Below are 12,358 nucleotides of genomic sequence, written 5' to 3' on the forward strand. Positions count from 1 at the left end.
TTAGCCTTCATTAAAGGTCCTTTATTCAAACTCTAGGCACAACCATACATTCATAGATGCAAACCTAAAAAAAAGTATTAAATAACCCTGGATCTTATTTTCAGGAACGTACTACTGAAAATTACAGCCAGATGTTCATGTTTTTGTCCATTTTCAAAAAAAAAAAATATTCTGTGCATAACTGCTTGTCTGAGAAACACAATTTTACATTTACAAAGATATAAATTCATGATTAATTAGAACAGAGAACATACAAATGTTAGCATAAACAGGGTGGAAAGATGCATTTACTGGGGATCTCCTCCCTAAAATATGTCAAGCTAAGTTAAAATGTTGCAATAGTCAAAGCAAATCTAATTCCATACTATGTACTTCATGAGTCGTTTATAACACTGGCCTATTCAACTGGATTAAAAACAACCAACCCAACAATGCATTTTATAGAGGAGGCTTATGTGCCATTAACATAGATCCAAATGGCCTTTTTAGACTTTCTACCAGCACGTGGGATGAAAAAAGCAAGATGTGTTGCACACTAATCAGAGCAAATTAGGACTCTTAGTCAGGTTAACATTCTTGTAAAATATAAAAAGCATTAATTATACCCATGCACTTAATTCTGCATTGATTAATAATTCAATGTTTAAGTGGGATCTTTGGCATTAAGCCATGTTATCACATTTATAGCAGTATCTTTTTTCTGATATATACCACTGTAGCCAATATGAAGCACTGCCTCAACATATGCGGTTGGCATTTTAGATGCTTTAGATTTTTATATTAAAAAAGCATTTTAACACTGCATTTTAACATTTTAGAAAATGTTAAATGTTTTGTTAAAAAAAGCATCTTAACATTCTGCTTTAGAACAGAAAGTGTAATTTCAGTCTTAAATGTTACATTTGGAGTGCTGATATAACAATTACAGGTTGATCAAATCTACATATTCAAGTCTGCATTATGGTTGTATTTGAATCGCTGAATGAATGGAAATATGGAACCTGAACAAAATATATATTTTAGTTAAAATTTCAGCCAATCAACCATACACAGACTGCCTACTGATGATTCCACCCTGTTTAGATGAGCAAAGCCAAACTAATAAGACACTACATTGAGCTTCTATGTAATGGCTGTCAGTTAAAGTCCGCAAAGTTTAAAGAACTAAAATAAAAATTAAAAAATATATCCCTAAGCCACCGTTTAAACTGCCCAGTGCTTTCATCTGCTCCAGATATGACCACATCCTTTAAGAAAGGAAACTGACAAGAACTGGAATGTTGTGAACTTAAAAACCCCACAAATGACCAAAATTTCCCCCTGAAATGTGACTTTTAACTGAAGGGGGAAAAAAATAAGCATTTTACAGCTGTGCTGTCAGCATCTGCTATATCCAGACTGCCTAGAGGCAAACTGCCTTGCAATGCAGTGTTAGAATGCTTGACATATTTGAGACACAATGTGGAAGTATGCCTTCATTATAGAAAGACATTTACAATAAAAATGGCCTCAAGGACAACCCGATTGCATAAGTCCTCCAACTGTAAGCCTAGGAGAAAATATTTAACACCACAAATTTTGCAGTGCTTTTCAACGGTGTCAGTCGCAGGGGTCCTCTGAATGGGCCCGGTCCTGTGTAGAAGGCAAGCTCAACGGTTTCATTCACTCTGTCCAGCTTTCCTTCAGATGTCCCAGAAGTCACTTCTGTCTAATTAACGTTTGATTGGTTAGAAATGACAGCTGAATGCAGTGCCTAGAGGTAAACTAATTCCTTCAGGGGGGTGGGGTTAAATCTGGCTAAAATCTTTTAAATTTAAGCATAGCTACCATTCACAATTAAAAGACTGTTAAAAACAAGTCCACTCAAAAAGCTGGGCAGATTAATTTGCTTTGGAAGAAAAAGGATTTTAAAATATCCCCAAAACTGAATAAAATGTTGAAATGTACAAAAATATTTAGGTGGCTCTCGAGGTGGGGGGAGGGCAATTGTAGAAAAACAATGCTGAAGATCTGCTTTCACATGATTGAACATTCTCTGGATGATGTTTTTGGATCTCCCTGAAATAAGAAAAAGCATAGTATTTGCACACAGCCACAAAAGCATTACTCTTCAAGGCATAAAGGCATTTTAACAATGTGGCGTAAGAGGTGAATAATCCTTGTAAACATGAAAAGTACCTAATTAAGAAAAATTAACAGGTCATTAAAACTCGGGGGTTGCAATTGTGGTTGGAATAAGATCCAGCATACACAGAGGAGCCCAAGGACCGAGTTTTAAAACCACTCATTTAAGTGTTAAACAGCACAACCAATTAATCAAAACGCACTATTTGAGAAAGTAAGATGGGAGACAAAAACATTCACGCAAGACCTTTAAGTACAAGAGTTAAACATTTTCAAGTGGCATGAGAACCCGAACAGCAGGCAGGCCAACTTAGGGAAGTCTGCGCATCAAAAGGAGGCTTTACCTGCTGATGGAAAAGATCTTCCTCCCCAAAGTCTGCATCCTCATCATCTCCATTCTCCACATCCACCATGGTTTTACTCACAAACCTCTTGGCCACTTCCTGGAACAGTGCAAAAACAGCCACCATTGACCAGAGGTTCTCAATTTCCTGCTTCCAGTATGTTCCACCTGAAGCCACATGCTGGAGAACATTCCCCCAAGAACGGGAACACCAGCACTGTGCTATATTGCCCTGGCTTTCTTAAAAGTTGGCTCTGCATTGGTAGGGACTTGCCTCTCCATCAGAGTTGACCAGGTATGTGAGGATGTCATCTCCTGTGCCCCAGGAACTCTGACTTTTCCACAGCAGGTCTGTGGGGGGACTGTGGGACACTCCAGCATCTGCACTCCAGACCTGGGAAAAAAAAAAAAAGTGGTGGGGGGGGGGGGGTGGAGTTGAGAGTATGCAAGTCTATATGTATGCATACATGTAAACACACACATATACAAACACTGTATACTGTATATATCAGTATGCTATATAAAGGCAGTAGTCTCACAAAATGTGGAGGGAACAACAGTGCCGGTTTAATAATTACAGCAGTAGGACAATGCTGTTCGATATTTGAGCAATACACATTTGTATGAACTGCTATTGATGATATCAGTATTAGATAACATATCATACTTAGCCAATAAATACTGCAACACATCCAGAGGCTTTGTACAACAAATAAACGTGCAAATAACAGGATGCATAAATCATGTACAGAAATAGAAGTTCATTCACACTAAGTGCGTTTGCTTACTGTGACAGTCTGGCCAGCCTTCAGGACATATTTAGGACTGAACTTATAGGTCACTTCTTCTCCTTCTCCAATCTGCCTCTTCAGTCTCCAGTTGCCCAGTGGCTGATCCTGCATCCATAAATAAACAAAAAAAATAAATAAATAAAAATGACATAATCAAGGTCAATGGAAGCAGGGAACATAAAAACACTGAGGTACAAAGTAGTTCATTTTCCTGCATATTTTCTTAAATCAAGCTGGCATCCTAATTACACCCTAAGGCCCTGTTACTTTAGCAAAGGGTCTCTGCTATGAAAACAGAATGCACGTCTGCACTTTCAGCAACCGCACTCGTCCCAGGAGCGATGCCGATGCCGCACCTTCTCAGAGTCGTTCTTCAGGGTCACAGACTTTCCCTCCAGGTCGATCTCCTCGATGGTGATGCTGCCGGTGGCCTCCGCCTCCTGGCTGATCTGGATCTTTGGGAGACTGATGGCCGCCGCCTCCACCTCCACGCGCTTCCTCTTGCTGCGCGAGGAGCGCAATGAGCTGCTGCTGGCAGAGGCGCGGGATACAGTAACGCGGGAGGAGGGGCTGGGGCTCAGCTTCAACCTGAGAGAAGGGAGGAGAGGGGGCATGTCAGTCTTCACCATTCTGCAACCTGTATGACGGACTCAACTGTGTCCATCTCTACAGATCTAATGAATCTCTATGAAGACAAACTAGCAGATGGCTTACTCAGAAACTTGTATGATGACACCATTCAACAATACGTGAAATCGGACACGGAGATAATAAAAAGAAGGAAAGAAAATATCTGTGGCAAACAGGTTGGTCTATATGCCTGCTGCCAACATCTTCTCTGAGTCTGACCTAATTAATTATTTTGTCACTGTTCAATGATGAAGCTGCATGATCATCACTGCATGATGCTCAATCATCACCTTTGGTCACACACCCAAGCAAATTTCATCAAAATAGTAATATGGACTCCGTGGTGTTTTTCAAAACTTGCCTTTTATAATATACTGAAGTCAGTAAAATATTCCTGCAACAAAGTTTTAAAGCATGTGATAACACCAATTGGGCTGATACACTATGTTGAATTATATGCATCTTCTTGACCACTGCAATTGTGTGATCAGTGCAGACTGCAAAATTGTCTCAACAGGACAAATTCTCAATGTGACAAGGGAACAAAAGACTCATGACAGGACTGTCAGGCTGACATCGTGCTAATCTGTGTTGAGAGTAAATCACAGATGTTACAAGACCAGGACATTCCAAGCACACAAACAGGTGCTCGTTTCCATGTCATACCACTGAGACATTACACCTACTCCACAGGACGATGTGAAAATTTGTACTGTACCCAGAAATGAAACACATAAATATACATTTAAACAAGACTGAACAAGTACAGTGCATGTGCAGGAATTTGAAAACGCTGACACACACCATAAGGAATGTGTGCTATTCTAACAGGTGGACCTGCTAGAAAATGGCATTTTCACATGCATTAACCTGACAGCTACCGAAAATTGCACAACTGTCAACCGCCTCGGTTTGGTGAGAGGTGACTGATCCTCACTGACTGCGAGTATGCAGACCCTCCCTCACCTGTCCTCCTCCCCCTCCAGCAGCTTCCTGTAGGCATTGATCTCCATGTCCAGGGCCAGCTTGACATCCAGCAGCTCCTGGTACTCGTTCAGCTGCTGCTGCATGCAGTCCCTCATCTCGGCCATCTCGCGGTCCTTGGCGTCCAGCTGCCGGCGGTACTTATCCCGGTCGCTGGCCAGCAGGTCCTCCAGCTCGCGGATGCGCTCGTCCGCTGCGGCGGCCTGCAGGCACATAAATGCAAGGAAACAGAGGCTTAGATGCCACACACAACAAAGAGGCCATGAAGGGCAGCTTATTCAGAACAGTAAAACGATTTACTTTGCACATTGTCTTTAGTGGTGAGGGCTAGCTAGTGGAATTTATACATACATAAAATACAGGAAACAAGTCAACATCCTTGCTTACATGAACCCAAATGTAAGAGCTTGGCAGTTATATAAAGGTATGGTGCAGTATACAAACACAATTTGTCATTTCAGATGTTCTCAGTCAAAACGACTTACAAAAGAACATTTCACACTGTGAGCAAACACCTCCAGAGCCACAGACAGGAAGAAAGCACTCAAACCCCGGAGGGGCGCACCTGTTTCTGCAGGGCGGACAGCTGGTAGCCCAGGCTCTCAATCCGCACGTGGGCCTCCCGGAGCTCCTCCCGCGTGGTGCTCACAGCCTTGTCGTTCATGTCCGACGACACCTTCGCATTGTCCAGCTGGGGAGAGCAGGGAGGTACAGGAACAGCATTATACATGTGTGAGATTCACTCCTCTGCATGGAATTAATGCCAATATGTATACACAATCACAAGGAACACCACCTTGTGCACAGTCTAAGCATGAGATTAGCAGTTACAAATGACTATGCAAAGCGCTTTTATCTAACTTCTGTTATAGCTTGAGATATGGATATGTCAGAGGCACAATAAAATGTTTGGTGTAATTTAAAGCCTGAAATTAACTTTCTTAGGCTTACATGGTTACAATTCCTATCTCTGATATGTGGAAGACATTACAATAAATTCTTCCTGTTTCTGTTTGTTATTGTCAAGAAACAGTGGGCAGAAGTTTGTTTGTGTGTGTGTGTGTGTGTGTGTGTGTGTGTGTGCACGTTCAAATCTATTAATTGTATGTACCTTTACCTGTTTCTAGGAACAGTACAAATTAAAAGCCTTCTCCTGGCTGTTAGCAGTACCTTAGCCTTGAAGGTACGCTCCAGCTCCTCCTTGTAGATGGAGACCTGCTCGTCATGCTGTCTGCGCAGGTCCTGCAGTGCCTGTGCAAGCTTGAACTCGTAGTCCTGCTGCATCCCGCTGTCCACCTCCACCATGCGCTTCTCCTTGTGACGGCGGGTCTCGCGTACCTCCTGCGGAGGGACCCACGGTGTCGCCGAGAATTAGTAACTCAATAACACCCATAAGGACCAGAAAGGCTAATCCACCCCCCATCTGAATGCTGCCTTTCAAAATCACGAAAGTAATAGCCAAGTGCACTGCTTATCCAATTAATCTGACATCAATAATACACATTAAAGGGGTTAATTAACATACAGTAATGCAGTATTAAAATACAATATCTGTGCTTCACTGGAGCCCTGAGTGGGATTTTTTTTTTTCTGGCACAGAACATTTCCGACTGTGACCACAACATACTTTTTCCTGTCCTGTGCTTACCTGCAATAGCCATCTGGGCTCAGCATTAAACTACAGAGCTAATTCCTCTTAAAATCCCACAGTTAACGCAGCTACTTCTTTTCACAATGTAAACATTTCCCAGAAAGGGTGTACTGCCATTCATTATATAACAAGGGAATTTTCATAACATGTGGAATTACACTGTTAAGAGTACATCAACAGCAAAATATTCTTAAAGGCTGATTTGTGTTAGTTTTACAAATATCTGTCTAATACAAAATGGGGAATATGCTAAACAATTGTTGCTAAAGAACACAACATTAGTTGCATAATCTAATTATAAGTAAGCTAATACCTGAATAGAGTGGCATTTTCATGTATTTTCCTCAACCAGCTCAATCTCAATCCAAGCAGAGTAACAACTGTTCCCTAACTTGTACGACTGCAATTCCTCAGCTTTAATCCAATGGTACCACACCATCCTACACTCACCTCCTCACAACACAAAATGAACAAGAAAAAAAAAGTATTTCATATTCTCACACTTCAACATTGCACATGTTCCAGTTATGTCACACAATGGCCAGCACTCTCAATCTCAAAACCATCACATGGTACCGTCATCTGATTCCAGGAGACTCGCCACAAATTAGACACAAACCTCCTCAAACATGCTTTTCCTGAACTGAAGCTCCTCGGACAGGCTCTGACAGCGGTTCTCCAGGTCCACTCTCATCAGAGTCTCCGCCTCCAGCTGCTTCTTAGCAACCGCATGCGCATCCTCAGCCTGTCAAAACATGTGACATCAATACAGCCATTGATAAACATACAAACTGAGTCACGTTTCACCAAGCGTCATAAATAACCGGGCTCGTGTGTGAAAGCTCCCCACTAGAGGGGTGTGCCGAAACACTGATGCATCAATGCATCGCAACGCAAATGTTACAATACAACCACATTGATGTGACTTGTATGAATCGATTCGCATGCCGATATATCGCAAACTTTCATTTAGGCAGACTTACGTACTGAAGTTAAAAAAACGTGTTAACTTTAAATGTTACACTGTTTGTTATTTCAATTATCTCTTGAATGTCGGTTCAGTGGGGAGGAGTGTGGGGGGATGTAAAATCTAATGGGCACATTCACATCACAGATAATCATGTCGCGATTTATTGTCATTAACTATATCATATTTTTATAAATTAAGATAAATCATATTGCATCATATCATTCACAGCATCTCTACCGTGTCATAATCAAGTTGTATAGTAACACCACCACTTATGAATACTCTTGCTTTAAAAATTTAAAATAAAACTCGTAACGGTATACACCCAGTATCCAATTCTTACCATGGCCATGAATTTACTATACTGTTCTTTATCTACCCTATAAATCTTTCCAATGCCGCACACCCACAAACTCAGAGAAGGAGGCCCGATTAAAAAAGCAGCCCATACCTTAGCGAGCTGGGCCTTAAGGTCAGCCAGTTCGGCCTCCAGGGCTCCATTCTCGCTCAGCGCGGTGTTGAGTGCGGCCTCGCTTTTGTTGTACAGAGCCTCCAGCTCCTTAATGCGAGCCTGGGCAACGGCCAGGTCCCCATCTTTCTTCTTAAAGCTGGAGAGTTAAAGCAGAGTAAGAGAAGTGTGTCCTTGACTGATTGCATCACAGATTAAAAAAAAATAAAAAAATAAAAAAAAACCAAGGCAAGTGTTACAAAGACCTGAAGCACGTTTACAGTTTATAAGAACCACCATCACCCGATTTATTCGTGAAATGACTACAGCAAAGACGGAGGTGCCCCAATTAGTCAGAAGATGTGATTCAACACAAGCCCTTTGCATGTCACCAGCCTCACCACATCCTCCAACCAACTTCCAACCATGCACCCACACAACCTGACAAACATTACAGACAATGCACTACAAATGTCTTTTTTTTTTTTTAACGATAAAAAATACCATGGATATGGCACAAACGCATGGATACAACACGAGGATGTTTATTTTCGATGCATTGACTTTACTACAGCAACCATACATCTAAAATGCAGCACTTCAAGCCACACTTCCTGTCTGCAGAGGTTCCTAAGCAACAAAGTAAACAGTGGTAAACACAGTCAAGCTTTTCCCTCCAATTCATTTTATCACTGTACTCCATGTTATACTTTCAAAGCATTGTCACACATTCTGTTTAATTCAGTCCACAAGTGCTTTGCCTCCAGCCACAAGTTCAATTTGAAATCTGAATGTCATTCAACACTTCCATTTACACCACCATCAGGAAGAATGAAGAACAGTATAAAATTAAAAAAAAATTTTTTTTTTTTTTTTTAAACCCTACACCACTCAGATTCATCACAAGTTTCAAACTGACTTCATATTCAGGGTGCATTACTTTCAACACCAAAGAATGTGACACTCTGAGAACACTCTGACCCTCGCAGACTAAATTTATGCATTCCACAAATTGGAATTCCAAGTCTCTCCCTCATGACTTCCGTCAATGAGTCCGGTGTGTAAAACAATAACCACATAATTTGCTTGGGAGAGACATACGGAGTGCACTCTTCCACAATAACAGAGCAATCCATATTCATATTCAAAACCAGAACCATTTTTACATGGTTACAATCACAATATAAAAATAATACAGAAATGTATTATGGCATATCATAAAATTCAATATAAATAAATATTAAATTCATCAAATTTGTTAATATTTGGTTATTTACACTGCATGCAAAAAATGTTAGAAGTCACAAATACTAGATTATACAATTGTAAACAATCTATGCAAGTACACATAGACCATGATTTCATAAACTATAAAAACACTGTACTGTATGCATGCATCACTGTGCCCTTTATCCTGCACAAGTTATATTAGTTTCTCCTGAACGGAAAGGGCCACCATGTTGATTTCAGCCCTCATTCCATGGGCAGAAGGGGGTAAAATGGGGATCAAAAATGGACCATTTCAAAAGCCAAGCCTGCAGCTCCAGATGAAGACATTACTCACTTCCTTTTGGCCTCCTCCAACTCAGCATTGGCCTTTCCAAGGTCAATCTGCAGCCTGGCTCTCTCCCGTGCGGTCTCATCTAGGATGCGACGAGCATCCGCCAACTCAGACTCGTACAAGGCTTTAATCCCAGTTACCTGGAGGGAGGGGACAGAGCACCAATCAGTTAACTGTCATGTCTAGTCATTTGCACCACATGCCCCTCCCGTTCGGTCAATTTGCTGCAAGGTTAAATTTCCTCACATTAATAAAATGCCCTCTAAAACACAGAAATTAGTCAAGAGAAATGCAACCTTTCACTCAAAAAATAAATAAAATAATAACAACAACCTTTTGATTCAGATACAAAGAAATTAAATGGGAACTCTGGTGAAATTAAACTTAATAAATGTGGATGTGTTCGAAAAAGATAATAATCCAGTATAATCTGCAGCTGAAACACCAGCATGCAGCCATGTAGAGACTTTCTAAGCATGACGGCTTTCATATACTGACAATGTGACATCAATCCAAAACAATATCATACATCTGGTGCATTTAAATCAAATGGAGATCTCAGCAGAGAAATTATAGACTGGCGAGTTTGAGACAAAGGTTTGGTCAAAGGAAACAAATACTACTATTGCTTTGATGCACAGGAGTTCGATCAACAGTCCAAAATTCAAATTTTGAATAATGCCGCCCCCTTCTCGGGCAATGCGCCTCTCCCCGTCTGCTCACCATTAACTAAGGCCAACCCTCTCCACCACTGGAAAGTGGGCTGGGTCTCTCTCTGGCCTCCGTTTTCACAGTCAGTGGTGAATCCCAAGTATCCCAGACTCGGGAGACCAGATTTAAAAGTGAAAGCTTCAGTTCCCATCAATCGCGATTTGTTTCCATTGCATTTTCTCTACACTGTGCAGCAACGTAAAACTCCCGCAAGGAACTTACGCCACCGCGTAAACAATTAGGAAGCAATAAGCTAAGCTCACCCAATCTTTGATTACTTTTATTAAAATATATTCCATTATTATTAATAATAATAATAATAATAATAATAATAATTAATATAATAACGTAAGTAAATAATATCAGGTAAGTTACGTTAGTCCAGCAAGCAGGGCATCTGGTTACCAGACAAGCGACAACAGAGTTTTCCGCAGAGCTGGAATTGATATACGGAAGTTAAAAGTTCTTAAATTAAAATTAAGGAGACACTATCAATATGTAAACAAACAAACATTGACCTTTTGTATTTGGATTTAAAACACCAATAGCTAATTTCCTTTTAAAACAATTTAATTATAACTGCACTGTTATACTGTAACGCTACGTTAGTTTGACATCTGGTTACAATGAACACCACATGCGGAATGAAAACCAACGAAATAAGATATGTTAACTAAGCTTGGGTACTAATAACTAGTATCAGGAAAATTAATAACGCCATCGATACTGTTCCATAAATAAGCTTGGAAAAACATAAGGAAAGCAAAAACGTTAATATCACCCAACAATAAAATCCGACTTGTTTTCAAACAACAGTAGAAATTAAGATGTTGGCTACCCAGTTTGCTAGCAATACAATGAACAGTAAAATGCCTGACGAAGTGCCGACTATCATCGCCCAACGATGCCGCGCAATTTCGAACAGCGTTCATGAGTGTCGTGTTAAGGGTAACGCAAGCCGGCCATGATATAAAACTTACCGTCGCTTTGGTAGTGCTAACTCCCGACACGTTTAACGGCTAATAAGCTACATAGCTAGTATATCGCAAACTACGATTAGCGAAATACATTACCTGCCTATTAGTACCGTTAGCGAGCGACCAACGCGGTATAACGCACGGCCCCAGCAAAGGGAAGCAATGAGCTAACCAAGCACAGCAGCTAACGTAATCAAGTCGAAAGTGTTACGAAAAGCTACAGCTAGCCAGTTTCAAAGTTAGCCAGTAACGCCAGGCGAAATATGGGGCTAGCTAACATCCAGACATAAATAAGCTTGAATCCAAGTAATAGATGACACCAACTGACGGAAGCTGGCTAACGTATCTTAGCTGAAGTAGCTACATAACGCACAATCCCAATCGGCTAGCGCGAACAAACTCGCAGCAAGGTCAGAGCATGTGAATTAGCCAGCTAACAAAAAGTACCGCTAGCAAGGTAATACCAGCGAAATTACCTCTCGGGTCGTGACCTCTTCCTTCTCGGAGACTTTCACCATAAGACGGTCATTTTCCAATTCCAGCGATCGTACACGGTCGATATAAACAGCCAACCTATCGTTTAAATGGCTTAGTTCCTCCTTCTCTTGCAGGCGCGAGATACGCGTCGGGGAGAGCGGGGTGGTCGCGGCCGCCCGAGCACTCCCGGTGGCTGAGCGGCTGGGTGTTGCAGTCGCCATCACAATTTTGTACTAAATTTTAAGTATAAATCACGACTTTGCTTCCAACTAAGCAAATAAAGCTGTTTATCTGCTAAATGTACGTTTTAACGTGAAAAGCAGTATGACTTCTTAAAATCTTAATTCATTCGTTAGCCGCCTGCTCAACATAGGGAACCTAAACTCCGCCCGCGCTGTGTAAATTCCGTCTACTACATTTGAAAGAGCTTGCCAAAGCAAGATGGCCGTTAATCACGCCTTCCGCGCCAAAACGCGCTGCCCACATTCTCTGGTAGTTGTAGTCCTCTCACAATTACCGTAAAGATATGAGGCGGAAGAAAGCCACTAATGAAATATATGAAAATATCCATTGTTTCACGAACATCTACAGACATTTTACAAAATGAATTATTCTTTATACTGTTAATTGCATTAAACAAACTCTTACCCATCATAAGCATGTTTCTAAAGAATTGACCTTACATAACTAT

At 41.0% G+C, this 12,358-nt stretch overlaps 1 protein-coding gene across 2 annotated transcripts; it reads right to left on the reverse strand.

Moving 5' to 3' along the window:
• lmnb2 (lamin B2) lies at window positions 1-12,099 on the reverse strand. Of its 2 annotated transcripts, none has more exons than XM_064331587.1 (12): window positions 11,667-12,099; window positions 9,506-9,642; window positions 7,945-8,101; window positions 7,143-7,268; window positions 6,043-6,213; window positions 5,438-5,563; window positions 4,855-5,075; window positions 3,615-3,846; window positions 3,256-3,363; window positions 2,738-2,861; window positions 2,469-2,563; window positions 1-2,058 (listed from the first exon to the last, which is right to left on the reverse strand). In XM_064331587.1, exons 1-12 carry the CDS (start codon window positions 11,886-11,888, stop codon window positions 2,017-2,019), a joined length of 1,761 nt encoding a protein of 586 aa, XP_064187657.1. In that variant the 5' UTR covers window positions 11,889-12,099; the 3' UTR covers window positions 1-2,016. The 2 variants fall into 2 exon arrangements, with proteins under 2 accessions (XP_064187657.1, XP_064187656.1); XM_064331586.1 differs by having other exon boundaries at window positions 2,469-2,567; window positions 2,742-2,861; window positions 11,667-12,098.
• Window positions 12,100-12,358: the final 259 nt, after the last annotated feature.

Source organism: Anguilla rostrata, chromosome 4 (assembly GCF_018555375.3).
Source record: "Anguilla rostrata isolate EN2019 chromosome 4, ASM1855537v3, whole genome shotgun sequence".
NCBI lineage: Eukaryota > Metazoa > Chordata > Actinopteri > Anguilliformes > Anguillidae > Anguilla > Anguilla rostrata.

Bases quoted from the DNA above. Each gene is read 5' to 3' on its own strand.
- lmnb2 (XM_064331587.1), bottom strand. From the start codon at position 11,888: ATGGCGACTGCAACACCCAGCCGCTCAGCCACCGGGAGTGCTCGGGCG. The intron at 5,564-6,042 runs GTACTGCTAACA...TGCTCTCCCCAG, and splicing joins AGCGTACCTTCAAGGCTAAG to CTGGACAATGCGAAGGTGTC. The intron at 3,364-3,614 runs GTGCGGCATCGG...TTATGGATGCAG, and splicing joins TGAAGAACGACTCTGAGAAG to GATCAGCCACTGGGCAACTG.